This window comes from Rhinatrema bivittatum, chromosome 14 (assembly GCF_901001135.1).
Source record: "Rhinatrema bivittatum chromosome 14, aRhiBiv1.1, whole genome shotgun sequence".
Classification (NCBI taxonomy): Eukaryota; Metazoa; Chordata; class Amphibia; order Gymnophiona; family Rhinatrematidae; genus Rhinatrema; species Rhinatrema bivittatum.
In genome coordinates, this window is record NC_042628.1 from 33726980 (window position 1) to 33747257 (window position 20278).

The 20278-nt window shown below is 43.6% G+C and overlaps 1 protein-coding gene across 9 annotated transcripts in view; it reads right to left on the bottom strand.

Annotated features, from left to right (window-relative positions):
• Positions 1 to 20278, bottom strand: part of NPRL3 (NPR3 like, GATOR1 complex subunit) — a 100213-nt gene that overhangs the window by 58063 nt on the left and 21872 nt on the right. For 5 of the 9 annotated variants that reach the window (XM_029576031.1, XM_029576026.1, XM_029576028.1 and 2 more), the window contains exons 3-4: positions 15489 to 15527; positions 3141 to 3270 (exon numbers count right to left, since the gene is read on the bottom strand). In XM_029576031.1, coding sequence (XP_029431891.1) covers positions 3141 to 3270; positions 15489 to 15527 — 169 coding nt within the window. The remainder of the gene's footprint in view (positions 1 to 3140; positions 3271 to 15488; positions 15528 to 20278) is intronic. The other 4 variants (XM_029576027.1, XM_029576024.1, XM_029576025.1 and 1 more) reach the window with 1 other exon arrangement.

Here is a 20278-nt window from a genome sequence, read left to right on the forward strand (position 1 = left end):
AACACTTGCTGGTTGGAGGAAGGCTGTGGTTTTATGGACAGCCATGAGGGGCCTGCTGTGCACAGAACAGAGGGCGTGAAGGATAGCACCTTCTTCGCTGGAAAAAATACCCCCTCTGCCCAGGCCTCAGGGACATCCTGGCAGAGGAGGCTGGGGTTTTGCATGCCAGCAGAGAACTGCTGGAGCATAGTACCATGATCTCTGATCTGTCCAATCGCTCTTTTCACTCTATCGTCAAAGAGATTCTCTCCCGTATACAGTATGTCAGCAAGTCTGGGTGGAGACCTGAGGCCCACAATCAGGTGAATCTGCAAACTCTATGACAGACTATTAATGTCTAAAAAACAACCCCAAGCGGAGGGCGTCTTTCTGCTTTTGAGGAAGCTGCCCAACCATGCCCTGCATTTGCTTCAGTAAGTCCTGCATATACTGGTCAATAAAGACCTGGTAGGAAGCTATGTAGGCATAAGAACGTCAATGGTGCTAGATTCCTTTCCCCAGGGCTCAAAGGAATGAATTCTAGAGCTCTTGGCATTCTTGAGAGTGGATTCCACTACCACAGAGTGGTGTGGCAACTCTCTCTTTTCGAATATGGAATCCTTCTAGATGATATATCATGTCTGCCTTCTTGTTAATAAGAGGCACAGCGAAGGGGTTCTCCCACATCCTCGCCTGAACCTCCAGAAGGACTTTGTGGACACGACTTCCTTAGGGTGGCTCCATGAATTGGAGTATGTCAAACATCTTTTTTCTGGTTTCATCTTCCATCTGTAACATAAATGGAATGCCTTCAGTTATTTTCCTGATAAAGCCTGTGAGGGAGAGGTCCTCAGGAGTGGACTTCCTTCTCTCTGGTGGAGGAGAGGGGTTGGAGGGGAGACCCGTCAACAACACCTCTTCAGAAGCATCTGCAGAGTCACAGCCCCACCCCCAAGAGTATTCAAAGTCCAACCTTGTGCTCGATACATAGCCAAGGTCTCCAGGACAAGTACATCTGGCTGTTTGGCTTGGATCATGAGGCACCTTGATGTCCAGGAAAGCTTCTTCTCCCAAGGAGCCAGAAATCATTAGCAGGGCAGTGGTCAGACCCCGATCCCCCTCTGGCCACTGGTATCAGTGCCTCGAAGCCAAACAAGAATCAAGGAGAGGCTCATCTGTGCCTGCCTTTGTGCCCCAGCACAGAGGCCTTGCAGTGCCTGTGCCAAAGCCTACTGGATCTTTCTATTTAACTCCTCCTTGAAGATAGCCAAGGCCAACACTGACTGAGATAATCATGTCCTCCTTAGAACAGAGAGATGGATCGGTGGCAGATATCTGATCTAATGGAAGCTGCTGAAAGTCCCTTGGCATTCTTAGGAGGATGAGTTTTCCTTGCATATGGAGACCACTTAGGAGGATTCTTGGCATGCTCCGGACCATCCCCACTCATGGCATTGAGCATCAAAGGAAAAGATGCTAATGCTTCTTTGGTTTCCCTCGATGTTCAGCATTCGATCTCCTTGATGTTAATTTCAAAGTGGTAGAACCCTACATCTTCTTCAATCAGGAAGACCAGTCTTTGAGTGCATTTATGTATAAAAATTTGTATTCCACAGATCTACAAATCTCAGTGGATAACAATAGTAACATACATACATAGTATAAATCAAAATACATAAAACACAATAAAAATCAACAAAATATTAAAAAAACATCAAAACCAAAAATAGGTAAAGATTAGACATCAAAGCCACCCCACCTGCGACTGTTCACAAACTGATGCAATAAAGTAGAAACATTCCACACCCCTAGCAAAGAAACTCAAAAGAATGGAGTGACAACTAGGAAAGGCCAATGCAAACAAGTGAGCCTTTAATTTTCGAAAACACAGCAAATCCCCCTCCATTCTAAGAGATTCTGGAATGGCATTTCAGAAAATTGGACACATCACAATAAAAATTTGCAAGTGGGATTCCTGTAACCTAACTTTTTTAAGGGAAGGAACAACTAACAAATGCTTAGAGGAAGAGTGCAAAGTGTGTATAAGCCAGTATTCTTTCAAGTCCACAGCGAAACAATCTGGTAAAACACCACAAAAAAATTTAAAAATCAAAATAAGAATCCTAAACTTAATGCGCCATGAAATGGGTAGCCATGCAATTTAGCTAACATTGGAGTAATGTGTGCACATAAAAAACTTCCGAACTTCAGTATTTTGTATAAGTTGCAATGATCAGAGAGAGGACTGAGGTAAACCAAGAAGTAAAGAACTACATAGTCTAATGAGGAGAAAATAAGAGATTGTACACCACCACAAAATTCCTCAATATTCAGGAAGGGGTTCACTGAACACAAAAGACTTATTAAAATAATCTCTCACTATTGGCCAGTGCTGTGAAATACATGGAATAGAAATTAAATAAATAAGAGAACAGATAGTTCCCACGGTACCAATGACATTCCCACCACAGATATCTCCAATGCAGATGTCAATGGATCGGTTTTCTGGTGTCCAAAATACTTTTCCATGAATTCCAGTTGGGACCAGTGTCCTTCTGGGGGTCATAGTCACACATTAGCAATAACTGTAGACATCATACAACACTCCCAGACACAGGATACATCTATAATGGGGGGCCACGATGAACATAATCCCTGAACACCAGGGGTGTCACTGAAACCCGCTAGACGTGATCGGCTGAAAACAAAAGGGAAGCAAAACTGAACTCCATGGCAGTGGTGGCTCAATGGCCAGAGGGCACCGGCAGTACACCACCAAGGAATCAAGAACAGGAAGAACAAAAACTGAACAATGAAAAAACCTTACCTAGGAACGAAACCATAGGACCCTGCAACAAACGAGCAGCTAATCTGGCAAAAAATTTGAAGGCTCCATGGAAAAAAAAGACCAAAGGGACCCTTTATGGAGATGGGGCATAATAGCATGTGTGGGCATGCTCAGTGAGGCATAGTCAAAGGTCTAGAAACTTTGAAATAAGTTTTCTGTGCTAGGCCCCATGAGGACAGTCATTACTGCTTTGTTTTCAAAGAAACAGTTTTATCACAAGCTTGTTACATCAGCCTCTGAGCTTGGTTATGCCTTTCAGCAACAAGCAGCGAACATTATGGGCACTGACGGAACTTGGAAGAATTAACCATACCTGTACAAGTGCGTGCTGAAGCAGAGTTGGGTGACCAACAAACCGAACATTGTCAATCTTCAGCTCAAACTTCCTACCACACATGTCCGATTTAGTAGCCAAAATGGTTGCCAGGATAACATCTGAAAACCTTCAAGTATACAGAAATGCAAGTCATTATCATTAATAGTAATCTTATTTTTTTAAAAATGGCTGGGGGAAAGGAAGGAGAGAATTTAAAATGCATATTTTGTTTAGTGAAGGTTATATTGTATATTAAATAGTAAAATTAGCTCGTTAGCCACATTAATTTTGAAATAATTTTTCTTAAGCTACACATATCTAGGCAGCTCAGCATCACATACTGCATTCCACATGAGCAGAATTAGAACATGGAAATTACCACAGATTGCAGAAAGGGATGCATGCGTGATGTTACACAAATCACATGCTACAGGAAATGCAATATATGCCGCAAATTTCAAGTACAAGCCTTCTTTCAAGGCATCATAGCAGCCACAGCAAAATAGCCATTTCTTTGCTTTTGCATTTTATGTTTTAGTTTTGTGTGATTGATCTTACTGTGATTTATTATGAGTATTTTCATTATGTAACCCATTTAGATATTTTTGATAATGCAGGATACAAGTACCTTAAATAAATATACTAAGCAACAGGTCTTTTGGCCTTCCTACTCCTTTGGGCTGGAATGTTGTACCATCTTCATTCACAACTGGGCTGAAGGTTATGTCTTCTCTAAATTTATCCCTCGGCACTTCTCTATGGCTGGCAAGGGCCACCGGCGTAGCAGCAAGTATATACCCCCCCCTCCCTGAGCTCCACCACATCACCTACATGGCATGCTCAAGCTCCTATTGACAGATTGCTAGTGGCCTGAACATAAGAAAAACAAACAGAGGAGAATTCATGGAATAACAATAATCCCTCTGAAACGCGGGAAGTTATTTGGCCATTTTCTGATTATAAACCTCCAGCTAAACCAATATTTATGGGCACCACTGAATATCCGCCTTGCTGCTCGGACAGCCATGAAATCTTTTGTAAATCAGTTTTTTCATTTAATAGGTAAATTTCAATATCCCATCCACTCATGAAAATTCTGCAAGTGCCACTTAGTGATCTCACTGCAAACTCAAAATTTTGGAGTCAGGAGGCCGGATTTTTGTTGCAGTTTGCTCAAATTCTTTCAGGCAGCTGCCTCCATAAAACATATTTGAAAGTCCTACAGCTCACGTAGGTACATTACAACACAATTTGTGTTCATGATGTGGTAGGGAAAAAGGACATGGACTACTTTCTAGCAGAGGCAGTTGCAAATTTCATCATTATTTAACCACATCAGAAATGCAAGTTTCTAAGAGTTGTACCCATAGGCGAGGAATGAAGACATCTTTGAGAAGTAGAGCTCTGTGTATGGCAAACACTTAACAAAACACTGTGTGGACTTAGAATGGACAACTCTATTTTTAAGATTCTAGATTGCATTTCAAACTATTTCTGGAAAGTGAAATAAAATTAAAATAGAAAAAAACAAAAGCTGATATTTTCAGTAAGTGCGAGATGACTACTCTTCCATTTATTACCAAAATGAGCTGAGAAGGGGGTCTCAAAGATCATCTAAAGATACACACAACTTTTTATTTTTTTTTTTCAAAGAATCCAATTTTTCAAACTTCTAACCAAGAACGACAATGTCACAATCAACAGATTGCCAGGCCTGTTCCTCTCTCCTCCTCCCAGCTCTGTGCTGCAGATAATACAGGATGTCCCAAAAGCATGGGCAGGGTCAACAATGTGTCACCTGTATTCCCTTTATCTCTTAACTAGAAACCCAGCTGGGCCTCACCATGTTCCTTCCAGAATAAAACACCAACTCTGGCTACCATCTGGCTTACATTCAAGGACCATGGGACATATTAAAGCCACAGAATAACTTATACTCATACATACAGGCAGCACTGTATCCTGGCTGACCCAGTAGTCAGCTAGTCTGAAATATTTCCTCACCCGCAGGCATGAAAAACATATTCCCAGGAGAACAGAACTTTATAGAACACAAGGCAATGCCCTCTGATTTGTGGGTCAGAAGCTTATTTTCTCTCCCTTGATAGTATTTTACCCCCTGACAAGGCTATACTGCTGAAAGGTCCAGCAGGGGAAGCAGGACCTAGATAAAAATCCCTCAGAATTACAGAGAAAATAAATTATAAAAGGAGTCCATATTCTTGAATTAAAAAATAAATTTTCTCCCGATTTCAGTCAAATAAAAGTTCTATTTATATATCTATATTAGCCCAATGAGCAATCCAAGGGTACAAAGCTGGGAAACACTATGCATGTATATTTCCTAGCTACATTTATGAACTTTTGTTGCCAGAGTAGCCTCATTAAAGATGCACTTATATTTGACTGCTCAATAGTCAGCCCAAGTTGAAACTCCCTACTCTCACTAGTATAACACTATGGGGTCAATTTTAGGACCTTGAATTTAGGGAGATTTTGAACCAAAGTTAGAACCCTAAGTTTTCAGCTGAAAACTCACCTAATTTTAGGCACCTAAAACATAGGTTCCTAAATGTAGGCCTGCAATTCATTTGTCTACATTTAGGCACCTAAGTGAGGAGCCCAATACTGAAAATCAGTGTTTTCTCCCCCCCCCCCCCAAACACTGCCCCTGCAGTCACCTAGTGAAATTAGGAGCCTAAATTTAGGTGTGCAGCATTAGTCAATTTTCAAAAGGGACCAATTTAGATTCCTAAGGCTCCTAAAGCCTTTAAAAATGGACTCTTATGTTCCTAGAAAGAGAAACATTGTATATATAGAGTTAATTTTTCTCCAGAATTGGGGGGGGGGGGATTTCTTTTTCCAGGTGTGAGAGACTTGGAAGCCCACTAACACCCTCAATCTGAGCTAGTTGAGTATTGCAATGGAAGCATATCGCTCTCCAAAAGGAAAGTAGCACGAAGTCCCACCTCTCCATGAAGGATGCCCAGGATACACTTATCTTTAAAAGATGACGTCATTCAGGATGTCGTTTCATGGGTGCAGTGCAAGATGGCAAATATAACTCTAGGGGCAGACCAACATGTCTCATTTTCCACGATTCTACACAATTTCTTCAGCCCATCAGTCAGATGGTGAAATTTTAAAACTTACTCCTGCCAGACCAGCCCAAATAAGTGGGTTATGTCCTTCTCCTGCCAGCAGATAGAGATAAAAAGCTCAAAGCTGACCTCACTCCCCCTATAAAGATCTAATGCTGCCTTTGGCTCTTCAGCATCCTATGTCAAATCTAAGATTATCAAAGGCAATTGTATGTTTTTGTTACCAAGTCAACCACAAACAAAACCTAATGCAGCCATGAAATTTCACTGCATGATCATTAGGTAAGCCCCACACCCAACGCTGGGCATCTAAAACAGACTTCTACATGTGAGACTACAATTAATTTGCCTAGAAGATTCTTAACTTAGGAGCCTGATACTGAAAATCAGTTCTAATTTTTTTCTTCCTCCAATTACTTTCAGAGTGGGCAACAATCTACTTGTTAACTTTCTTAACTTGTCAGACACAGCCCTTGAATGCCAAGGCTTCCCTGGGTGGGTTCTGGACTGGTCTGGCAGGCCTAAAGGAAGGAAACTAGCATGTAAGTTCAAATTTCACCTTCCTTATCGTTAATGCCAAATCAGTTCAGACAAGTGGATGTACCAAAGCTCCACCCAGTCAGGGCAGGAGGAAGCTCTAATAGCTCTGAAGACTCTTGCATTCAATGGTCACTCCTGACCTGCACCCCACACTAAGACATTTAAAGCAGGGATGCAAAGGAGAAAAGCAGGTTACACAGCCATTATCCTCTGGAAAGACAGTTTCTGATTCTGCCTATGAAGAGTTCTGTACCCCTCTGGGACCTGCACACTCTGGCTGAAGCAGGCCAAATCACTCATCTCCTAGATTTCTCCTGAAATCAATGCCTTAGAAACCACTTTACGTTAACAGGACATCTCAAAGATCTATCCAAAAGGAAACTGGGCACCTATAAACATTTCAAAGGCGACCTACAACAGACTTGAGAATGGCCATCCTTGGCGTGGTCTACCTCTCCTGTTTTTACCATCTTGAGAAAAGCCCAATTCCAACAAAAGGAAAACATTACCCTCCGAAGAATACTTTGTACAGAGATACTCTTTCCTTTCAAATCAAAGGAACTGATTTCACAAACAGACTCAACATTACCTGACGAGGCTTGAGAGGGAGGCCAGCCCTTCAAAACTAAGCTCCTGTTCCCAGTCAAAGAGCCCTCCTGCAGTAGAGGATGTGAATTCTTCCCTTCATGGAAATAAATATCCTGAGAGAGTAACGAGAGAGCTTGCATGCAGCACATCAAATGCTGCCACCCAGAATGCTTTTTCCTGAGCTGGAGGCCAGGATTTCTGCAGCGAAGGCTGGCTCTGGCCTGCGGCCTAGACTTATACCCATTGTTCTAAGATTCCTCAGCTACTCCAGGTCATAAATCCCCTCCTGTCTTATAAGGGTTATGCCTACAGTGAGAACAAACCATGCAAGAGAGAAGAAAAGTAAGTTCTGTGACATAAAACTACTGGATATCACCATGTGTGGAGTCCAAATGTACATGAGCAAGACACATGCGGGTCTACAACTCATGGTACTACCTTCAGGTCACTGCCCTGGTGCCTAGAACTCGCAGAATGGATCAAGCTCGGGGAAGATGCAAAAACAAAAGATCTGGACACCAGAAGTGAGGCCTTCAGACCTTGGTGCCCAAAGCCATAAGATCTCTTTCTTCTTTGAAGACCTGCTACAATCTGTCAAGCCACAGAAAATACTGAAGAGCTGAAGACAGCACCAGACCTTTACAGGGGGAGCAAAGACAACTTTGAGGCTTGTTCTCTGTATCCATCTGCTGGCAGGGAACATAATCCAATTTTCTAGATTGATCTGGCATGGATAATAAGGAAGGAGCCAGTGAACAATAGCACCAATATCTCCTCTGGTTTCACAATAACAAAATGGCCAAAAAACAGAGGCAAATTAACCACAATGAGAACAGAGTGCTCTGGAACTAACATTAAAAATATTTATTCATATAACCACCCATAAATATTCAGGAAACAGTTCTCATAAAAAATAAGAACATAAGAACATGCCACACTGGGTCAGACCAAGGGTCCATCAAGCCCAGCATCCTGTTTACAACAGTGGCCAATCCAGGCCATAAGAACCTGGCAAGTACCCAAAAACTAAGTCTATTCCATGTTACCGTTGCTAGTAATAGCAGTGGCTATTTTCTACGTCAACTTAATTAATAGCAGGTAATGGACTTCTCCTCCAAGAACTTATCCAATCCTTTTTTAAACACAGCTATACTAACTGCACTAACCACATCCTCTGGCAACAAATTCCAGAGTTTAATTGTGCGTTGAGTGAAGAAGAACTTTCTCCGATTAGTTTTAAATGTGCCACATGCTAACTTCATGGAATGCCCCCCTAGTCTTTCTATTATCCGAAAGAGTAAATAACTGATTCCCATTAACCCATTCTAGACCTCTCATGATTTTAAACACCTCTATCATATCCCCCCCTCAGGCGTCTCTTCTCCATGATTAACAAAAGTCAGTCATTTTTACATTACTGCCCATGTTTTTATGAGAACCTGAATCCTGAATCTTTACAGTTGATCTATATATATTTCTACTACATTTCAACCACTCTTTCCTCATGTAAATATTACTACCCTTATCATAAGGACTGGGAGTAAATGCACAAATTACTCTTAAGAGAAACTTGGGGGTGACCTACACAGCACAGTAGATACTACCCATAAGAAGCCTGCTGGGCACACTAGATGGACCATTTGCTACCAATAATATGTTACTATGTTATATATGCAGGCTTCAGTAAAACCAGGGATGGTCAACTCCAGTTTTGAAGTGCCTCCACTGGGCCTGGCGTTCAAAGTAACCAAAAGATGCAAATAAATTCTAAATTTGAATCACTGGTCCACACACAAACACATTTTTCTTGAACACAAAATGAGAAATTGCCATTCATATCTAACTTCTTGCAAATCGATGTCATGAATATTCATTGTGGATAGCAGATTTATTTGCTGTACTTATGGACATATGTTTGCTAATTTATTTTTTTTTGTTATAGCAGGGCTGGCAAACTCTTTATATATACTCTTGATCACCAATTATGTACCAATTATGTACCAAGTATGCAATATAATCAAGGAGAAAAATAGCAGAGTTGCTTATCTGTAACAGGTGTTTCGAGAACAGCAGAATGTTAGTTCCTCACACACGGTAGTCCTCACACATGGGGATGGAGCCCCGATATGGAAAATGTATGTCAAAGTTTCTAGAACTCCGACCTGCCACACTGAGCATGCCCTACACCATGTGTCCACGTGGGGTCCCTCTTCAGTCTTATAACACAGAATTAGACATAAATCAAAAAACAGGAGAAGCCCAACTGTACAGGGTGGCAGGCAGGTTTCGTGAGGGCTACCATTCTGCTGTCCTCGGAGACCACCTGTTACAAGTAAGCAATTCTGCTTTCTCCAAGGGTAAGCAGGATAGTAGTTCTCATACATGGGTGAATCCCTAGCTACAGGCTATTCCTCAACATAAAAAGGGGAACAAAAACACCTAATCAGGTGCCAATGGGCACAACAATGGTGTTAGTAACAAGAGGGAGAGACAGCCTGAACTCAAACAATGGGCCCTAGGCAGGAGAGAGTTGGGTTCTCACCTCAAACAAATTCTGAAGGACAGATTGGCCAAACCTATTGTACCACCTAGCCCTATCCAAGCAATGATGAGAAGTGAATGCGTTGACAGAACTCTATGTCGCAGCTTTTCAGATCTCCACAGGAACTGCTCGTAAGTGGGCCATAGACACTGCCATGGCACTGACAGAATGAGTTTTGACATGACCCCCAAGATGCAGTCCTGCCTGGGCAAAACAGAAGGAGATACTATCAAATTGGCTAGCAGATTGCGTCTGTTTGGCAATGGCAATCCCCAAATTATTTCAATCAAAACAAAGAAAGTTAGGTAGACTGTCTATGGGTGTTGTCCCCTTCAGATAGAAGGCTAAGGCTTCCTTGCAGTCCAAACTGTGCAGGGCTTATTTGTCTTGGTGCAAATGGGGTCTGGGAAAGAATGTTGGCAGGACGATTGACTGGTTAAGATGAAAGCCAGTCACCACCTTAGGGTGGTCTTGTATACACACTCTTGTCATCATAAAACAGCATAAGGTGTGGTTAAGTCACTAAGGCTTGGGGCTGACCCTGAATGCTAAGGTGACCGCCACAAAAAATATGACCTTCCAGGTCAGGTACTTCATGTCACAGGTGCACAGTAGCTCAAAAGGAGCTTTCATCAGCTGAGCTAACTCCACGTTCAGGTCCCAAGACATAGTGGGAGGCCTTAGGGAAGGCTTCAATTGAAGCAGTCTCCGCATGAATCGTACAACTATAGGCTGTACAGAGATGGGCATACCATTTTATTTTTTTATTTATTTAAAACTTCTATACCGTCGTTTGGTCATGCACCATCACAATAGTTTACAAATAGGCACATATATTTAATGTTCAGCTAGGGTGATACTATCTTACAAAGTGCCAATATAGTTTCGGTTACATGTTTCAATAATACAATCTATGTGTAAGGTGACATGGTACTTGTCTGTACATATGATTACCAGGGTAACCACCTCGGTGGTATACACCAATTGCATTCAGATGAACTCTGATGGAGTTGGTTTTCAAGCTAGCCTCCAAAGTTGTAGAAGGTAATCAAGCGGTTTTTGTGTGGGATAGGAGAACTGATGTAGGGCCTTCTGCTCACACTAAATGGAAAACGTCCTCCAATTCAGTACATAGGACTTTCCAGTTGAGTCACATATTCTGAAAGACTGAGTGGTTATAAAACTAATCTCTTAACATCCAGGTGACAACCTGCCTCAATCTTGAGGGATGAAATCTGGGGAAGTCCTCAGACTGAGCAGCCTCTGAATGGACAGCTCCTGCAGGAGAGAAAACCAGACCTGTCTCGAACAATAAGGGACTATGAGGATCATAATCACCTTGTCCTCTCGAAGCTTCAAATCTGTCTTTGCTACTAAGGGAATCTGAGGATACGCATACAGAAGACCTTTGCCCCAATGCCGGGCAAAGGCATTTGAGGCTGGTTTGCTGTCTGTCCTATACAGGAGCAGAACCGAGTTACCTTTCTGTTGCAAAGGGACACAAAGATCTACATCCGGGCTCCTCCAGAGGCGTAATATATGTTCCACAAATCCAAAGACCAATCGTGGGGTCTGAAGGCACAGCTCAGTGTGTCCGCTAACAAGTTCTCCACACTGGCTAGGTACATAGCCCTGAGCACTATCCAATGGGAAAGGGCCCATGACCAGATCTGGACTGTTTCCTGACATAGGAGTATGACTCTGTACCTCCCTGCTTAACATACCACATTGCCACTTGGTTGTCGGTTTGAATCAGGACAATTCTGTTGAACAGCCGATCTCTGAAAGCTCTTAGCACATACTTGATCATCCAGAGCTCAAGGAAATTGATTATCAATAGTGTTCCTGGGCAGACCAGAGCCCCTGGGTGCTGAGCCCATCTACATGAAATTCCCAGTCCAGAGTGGATACATCTGTGGTTAGGACAATTTAGGTAGGAGGACCTTGAAAAGAGATCCCCCCGTTCCAGATTCAAAAGTACCTGCCACCAGGACAAGTAGTCCTGTAAGGAAAAGGCGATTCAGATGTGATCCTGAAGGGTCTGTGTGGCCTGGCACATTTACAATTGTGCCAAGAGAGTAACGTGAACAGTTGCAGCCATATGGCCCAACAATTTCAACATGTGCCAGGCTACCTGCTAGCTCTGATGACTCTCTGCCACAATGGTCAATAGGGTGATGGCCCTTTGACGAGGCAGGAAGGCTTTGGCCTAAGCTGTATCTAGCAGGGCTCCTATGAAGTCCAATTGAAGTGACAGGCTGAGATGGGACTTCGGATAGTTGATGACAAACCCTAGTGACTTCAACACTCAGATGGTCATGCACATGGACTTGACTGTCCCTGCCAGATAGATATTCTTGACCTCCCAATCATCCAGATGAAGGGAAAACATGCATCTCCCAGCCTGTGGAGGTGTGCCGCCACCACGGCCAGTCATTTTATAGACACATGGGGCTGACGTGTGACAGCAACACCTGATACTGGAAGTGCTGTTTTCCTGCCACGAATTGGAGATACTTTTCAGTGACATGGGAAGATCTCAATGTGGGTGTATGCATCCTTCAGATCGAGGGAGCATAGCCAGTTCCCTTTTTGTGAAGGGTGGGGGGGAGATCAAGGTGCCCATGGAAACCATCTTGAACTTTTCCTTTCTGATAAATCTTTTCAAGGCCCTTAGGTCTAGGATGGGACTGAGTCCTCCTGTTTTCTTTGGAATCAGGAAGTACGGAGTAAAATCCTCACCCTCTCTTGCCCTGGTGGAACAGGCTTGACTGCGCTGGCTGATAAGAGGGAGCAGTTAGTAGTACCTCCTGATGTGCTATCGTCCTCCAAAACAGGCTCAGAGGGCAATTTAGTAGGGCACCCAATAAGTTCAATCGTTACCCTTGACGGACGACAGAAAGAACCCACTGGTCTGAGGTTATACTGGGCCACTGGTTTGCAAAGAACCACAGCCTGCCCCCAACCAGTAGAACCATCGCCCCAGGTATGGGTAGCTGCACTACACTCCCTATGACCTATCAAAAACCCCATCCCTGGAATTGACTGAGGCATTGGCTGGGCCTTAGGAGCTATCTGCTGCTGGGACAGTCGCGGAAGCTCTGATGCTGCTGATAGGAGCAAGCTGGCAGAGGATAGTACTTTTCGTGGGCAAAGAAAGACTTCTTCTGCCCCGATCTCGCTGACCTCCTAGTAGAGGACAACGGGTCTAGAGTGCTGGCAGAGAATTGTTGGGAGGGTTTCATGATGGACCATGGGCTGGGCACCCGCATCCTTCACCCTATCTCCGAAGAGATTCTCCCTTTTACACGGCATGTCAGTAAGTTTTTCCTACATTTCTGGGTGGAGATCCGAAGTCCGCAGCCATGCCATGCTGCAGGCGCCGATTCCCACTGCAGAGACACTTGATGCGTTTTGAAAAATCATAAGTCACTCAAGACCTTGTGTTTTCCGCATTCCAGGCCCTTATGCACCAGCAATATGAGGGTATCCTGCTGCTGCTGAGGCAACTTCTCGGCCACCTCCTGCATCTGCTTCCAGATGTCCTTCAAGTACTGGCTCATGCAGAGCTGGTAGGAAGCTAAGCAGGCAATGAGCATGGCTCCTTGAAAATCCAAGAGCATCCATCGTTCTGTGATCCTTCCCCGGGGGTGCAGAGAAATGGGTCTGAAACCGCTTGGCTCTGTTGAGAGCAGATTTGACTACCACTGATTGGAGAGGAGCCTTCTAAATGAGGTAAACCCTGTCAGCCTTCTTGTTCACGGGAGTGTTCCCACATCCTCAGTGGTAACTTCTTAAGGATGTTGTATACTGGGACTGCCACGATCTCCTTAGGAGGATCCATGAACTGGAGATTTCAAGTATTTTGTGCCTGGCATTCTCCTCTGTCATCAACTGAAAAGGGATGGCCTCCGCCATCACTTGAACAAAACTTGAAAAGGTTAGGTCCTCAGGCAGAGACCTTCTTTGCTCCACTAAAGGAGAAGAGTCTGAGAGGAGACCCTCAGAGCCATCGGAGGATGACTCCATGGTGTCATCCCCCCAGAGGTCACAAGGGCCCTCAATCTCACTGACATCGACAGAGGATGGGGCCCTAGGATGGAGGGCTGCGGGCCTCGGTGTCTCGGCCGGCATAGGCAAAGCTTCCTCCTCTGAGGAACTGGCCACAACCATCGTATCAGCAAGGGGAGGCGGTGGTGCCCCGACAGGCACCGATGCCAACTGGATCAGTGCATGGATTTTCTCCAATGGCTCCAAGATGGACAGTGTCGGCTCGGTGCCATCTGTGCCACGAGACCAATGTCCCACATTGTCTGCTCGACTGCAAGCTATACTAACCTAACTCCTCAAATATTGCTGATGGGAGTAAGGAGGGGTGACCAGATCCTCTTCAGAACCAAGAGAAGGATTGGTGGCTGGCACCTGGACTGATGGATACTGTGTGGCACAACACAGTGCCTCCATTGGCACTGTGTTGTGCCAATGGAGGCATTCTAGTCCTCTATTGGCACCAATGGAGGACTAGAATGCCTCACCATGGGTTCGCTTCAAGGGCATCACAGCATGAGCTGGCACATCCCCTTGGGCGAAATAAATGGGAGAAAAGATCAAAATCAATGGCAATGGACGTCGATGGCCGGCACCACCGCCGTGGAGAATCAACCGTGAAAAGAAACTTACCAATAAATGTTGAAAACCCTCAACTAGGAACACTACAGGGAAGACCAAGAGGGACCCGGCCTCAAACACGTGTGGCTACTGTAAAGAAAATCGCATTACAGAGAAAAGGGAAAAGTTTTCCAGAAAAAAACAAAAAAGAGCTCACAAACCACGATGCTGCAGCTCTGCAGAAAGTCTGAATAGGGACCCTGGGTGGATGCGTGGATTAGGGCTCACTGAGCAAGCTCAGTGTGGCAAGTCAAAGTCCTAGAAACTTTGACATTAAGTTTTCCATGTCGGGGCTCCATCTGATGATGTCACCCATGTGTGAGGACTAGCATCCTGCTTGTCCTTGGAGAATTTCTGGACTCCCTTACTCTAAAATGGCAAGGATTACATATGCAGTTTAGTTGGGGAGGGGGGATTTCATTAAGGAAATTATGGTGATTTTTTGGGAGCTTCTTGTTGGGACTTTCAGCCACAAGTAATTTTAAATGTATTGTAATAGCACTGGAAGATGGGCTTCTGAATACATCCAGTTGGGTAAACCCATTAACTGTGACTTCTGATCTCATGACCCATTCTTGGCTGTAACTTGTTCAGCCACTATATGGCCACTGCTGCAAGTGTGTCATACTGCCCTCATATATATTATAGTCCACTCATAGATGTACACAACTATATAAAAACACATGGTGTGTTTGTGTGCACACATTTCTGAATGTTTCCCACCTAACATAACACTGAACTTTCCTTCTAATTAATAGATTTTGAATGGTCACTAAATTTGCTTACATTGACAACATAAAACAAAGGTAAAAAATGAAGCTAATAAAGCAGAATACAAGGAGGTGAAAACGAACAAAAAGTTGATTTCAAAACAAAGAAGTTATTGTTTAGAATATTTGGTCTTACCCTGCAACGAATTGCTCATCAGTTAGAGGACATTGCTCTCTGAAATGGGAAGGAGGTCATAAACAAGCAGAAAACATAATAAAAAGAACAAAACATATAAAGTAACAAAGGTACAATAACAAAAAAGAATGACAGTACAGTTTTGAAAATTATAAGGGGTGCTATCATTAAAGGACTAAAATAATTTTCTCTGTTAAGAAAACGACAAATATATGCAAAGCAGAACTATTCACATATATTTGAAAAAAACTAAAATGAACCAATAAACAGAACAAAAACTTACAGGATTATGATAAACACAGATAACACTACTGTAACTAATGTACTTTTGATGATGGAACCACCAGCATCTCTCAATTACTGCCATTAGTCCCCCCCAGGCTGGGACTAATCGTAGTAATCTGGTCCAGAGTCTGGAAGCACTTTAAATATGAGCATTAAGAACTGAAACTTTGCTCTGATGGAGATGGGCAACCTATGCTACCCTCAGAGCAGGAGTAGAATATGTTCCCTTCTACCAAACCTAAGAATAAGTCTCGCAGCAGCATTTTTAATTATCTGCAATGCATGTAGATGTTTCTTGGTGAGCCCCAAATAAACAGCATTATGTAGTCTATAGTCGACAAGTCAACAGTAGAACTACTGTTAGGAAGTCCACAGCAGTAAGTAAAAGACCTCAGACGCCTTACTAGTCTTAACTTTAAAAAGGCTAACTTCAAAACCTGCCTCATCTGTGGATTAAAGAATATTTTGGTATCCAAACGAATGCCAAGCCTCTAACGTCTTACTAAAGTGGAAAAGTCGTTTGCTCAACAATTGTTTGGTCTTAGATAAATTTAAGGCCAGCTCATTTCTGGTCATCCATACTTACATCCTTAGGATACATTCAGACGTCTGACTATACCTAGTTCGAACCTTATCTACAATTGGAAAAATGAACTAATGTCATCAGCATAAAATTATCCCCTAGTGATCTAAGGGGCTTAGATAAATATTAAAAAGGGTGGCCAATAAGGGCAAACGCAACTCTTTTATTTTTACCTGAAAGTGCAAACAGAAAGATAATTGGTTTCCATGTTAAGCACTGTAACCTCTGTACCAATTGAAGATACTCTCTCATGATATTTTACTTTCTAGGTTATCAAATGCTGATGAAACATCCAAAAGCATTACAATTACAGACCTCCCCCCTTATCAAGCTCTCTTAATAATATCTGTCATTGAGACTAACAAAGTCTCGGTCCCATGGTGGGGCCTAAACCCACATTGATGTAGAAACAGGAATTGATTATCCTCTACTTGGTCATTAAATTGCTTTAGGACACCTTCAACAGCTACTGCTCCACACAACCAGAAATAGCAGTAAACAGAGTGATGACGCTGAGGAGCATTTCTGGCCACTGTTACATGTGCTCTGGCTGTCCTGCGGGCTTGACAGTGAAGGAAAAAAGATGCATGGAGATAGCAGTATGGCAATGGTAGGGGTCAGAAGGAAGGAGAGCCATAGTGGGAGCAGCACTCAAATCGGACAGAGAAGGGGAGCACAGGGAGGAGAGGGCAAGGAAGAGTGTACTCACTTGGAAAAAGCTTAAAGGGGTGCTTTAAACGTCTGCTACAACTGCCATTGCTTGTCCCTGGGATAGGCAGCATGGTAGCTATTGAGCTTAGGAATCCTGCCAGGTGACTTGGACTGGCCACTGCTGGAAACAGGATGCTGAGCTTGATGGACCTTTGGTATAAACCAGCATAGCAAAACTTATGTTGTTATTATTTTACTACGATGATTGCATTTATTTGTTGCAACCTATCATTGTGCTGTTTGTATTCTTATCAAATTAGTTCTGTGTTGAATTTACTGAGATGTTATATTCTTAATCCTGTTTTCAAGTTTAGTTCTGTTCTACATTTTACCTAGTTTATTCCCGTCATTGACAGATATTCTTTAGTCCTTTCTGAAGTCTCCTTTAGACTGAATGACACTTTTCGAATATTTTGGATGAATTCCTTATTCAAAGTGATGGGTAAAAATCCAAATAAATAAATACTAAAAGAACACTTGGGATGGAGCAATGGGGAGAGGGAAGCAGGGAGAGAACCAAAGAAGGGGCTACAAGGAGTAGAGGAGAGGAGGCAAGGCAATCAGGAAGGGGCCATGGAAGGATGCAGCACTTTAAAAGGGGCCATGGAGTAAAGGCAGGCGTGCAGGAAGGAAGGCACTTGGGAAGAGACCTAGCATCACAGGAGGAAGGATATTAGGGAAGGGGCCAGAAGAGGAAGCAAGCAGAGCAGGAGGGAAGGCACAGGGAGGAGAGAGGACAGGAGGGTAAGCACTAAGGAAAGGGTCACAGGAGGAAGGCCAGAACCAAACAAGGAGCTGCAGGAAGGAAAGTCCCTCGGGCACCAAAAGGGCACCAACATCAGACCCACAGAATACATGTTCAGTAAAACAGCCAATACATACTCGCAGATGCACCAAATGGTACCCCCATAACCGGTGCCATCCCACAAGGTTAGCTGGAGGCCAGTTCTTACAAAAGCCACAACAGATAAATCTGCATTTAAAGAAGGCAGTGCATGTATGAATCTCTCTCGCGCATATACAGGGGACATCCTGAAAACCAGGCAAGTTGCACGGGTCCCTAATACAAAGTTGAGAACCACTGGTTCTAGTGGTTGGATATCCATTGGCCAAACTTCTCAGGTTTCTTCTCCTCCAGCTGGCCAGGGCTGTGACTACTACTGAAGAAGCATTCTGAGCCCTAAGACTAGACGGGACAGACAAGTACAATTCTTACAGGAAAATCCAATGACTAACCAATAAGCAGCACTGGACGGTGGAGAGCTGTATCCTGCACCCAGCAACAGGAAGGAACTGCCATTATTTGCCCTTCAAGGGCAAAAGAGATATAAGACAGAAAACAGGGGACTATTAGCGTGCATATATGCTGCCTACTTAATGATATCCAAATGGAAGAGAGTAATAAAAGAGACCTTGGGAAAAAAAATACAACGGGGAAAAAAGTTTATTCTTTCTGCAGATATTTTAGAATGAACGTGTCATGCCTAAACATTTGAGTTAAAGTGCAAACCAGAGAGCTGGATGCATGGAAGCAGCCTCCTAACGGAAATGGTGGACACAAGGACAGTACCTAAATTTCAAAAAGCATGGGACAAGCATAGGGGATCTCTGACAGACTGGTAGGGATTGTGGAGCTGAACTGCTGTATGGATGGGCAGACTACATAGGCCATCCATTACTAGGAGTTATCATCGACAACCGTCTCAACCTAAAACCATTCATCAACCAAACGACCAAGGATTGCTTTCACAAATTACATATCCTTAAAAGAATTAGGCCACTCTTCCACTCCCAGGACTTCAGAACAATTCTACAAGCAATAATCTTTTCCAAGTTAGATTATTGTATTTCTATTCTACTAGGTCTCCCTGCTTCCTATACCAAACCCCTACAGATGGTGCAGAATACAGCCGCCAGAATTCTGACTAACTCCAGGAGATTTGACCACATCGCCCCAATCCTTAAAGCCCTTCACTGGTTACCTATCCACTACAGAATTATGTACAAGTCCATCACCATCATTTACAAAGTCATCCATCAACACGCCCCGCTAAACTTACAAATTCCTTTCAAAAAACACACCTCCGCCAGACCCATTAGGGAGTGTTATAAAGAATCACTGCACGTTCCACACGCAAAAACCTTTCAACACAAATCCCTCAAAGAAAGAGCGCTCTCAACAGCAGGACCACTTTTATGGAACTCCATCCCAGCTGAACTGCGCCAGTAACAGTGCCTACCGACCTTCAGGAAAAGGCTGAAAACCTGGCTTTTTAAAAAAGCCAATCCAGACATAGACTGATCCCTGCTACCGACATCACAAACACATTGTTATCAACGGGTTTAAATAGTAACCATTCACCAACACCAACACTGTCATCAACCTCATTCACGATTTCATTTCTACCACATTGGAATTAATTTTGCATCTCTGTAAATAATCGCTGTAAATAATTTGCTGTCAATCAATCTCTCTTTTCTTCTTCTTCCTCTGCTCCCAGTTGTGTACTTCCCTGTTTTATTGTAACTGCAATTCCTTTAATCATGCACCAGTTATAGTTGCTCGAGTTCTCTGTATATTGCACACCCTGTTAAATGTAAACCAGTTTGATGCGACTCCTGTCTTGAAAGCCGGTATAGAAAAATAGTAAATAAATAGGCCATATAGTCTTTTTCTGTCATTCTGTTTTCCCGTCGATAGCAGGGATGAATTAGCCATACTGTCCTGGGATCTGTCAATCAGGTCCGGGAGGCGGAGCTTGATAAAGCAGAGGATAGAGTTTTGTACCCTCTGCGGCTGCGCGTGGTTTCCCGCGCAGGCAGTACAGATTCTCCCCAGTCTGTTCTTTCCGCGCGCGAGATAGCACGCGGAGCTGACAGTCTCCTCAATGTCTAAATCGGGTTTCAAACGCTGCCGCTGTGGTAAGGTGATGTCGGTCACGGATGGCCATGACCGATGTTACCGCTGCCTCGGCGGTAGCCATGATGTACCCAACTGCGATTTTTGTAAAAAGATGTCCCCGAGAGCCAAACGCCAAAGGGCCTATCGTCTGCAGGAACTTTTAAGCACCTCGGACCCTTCGGAAGTTCACTCTTCACCGGGCCCGGTGAAGCAGTTAAAATATTCAATGCCCAGAACGGCATCTTCCGACTCCTCACGCCCAAAGGAAAAACAGGTACAAGGGAAACAGGGCTCTGTTCTCCCCGACCG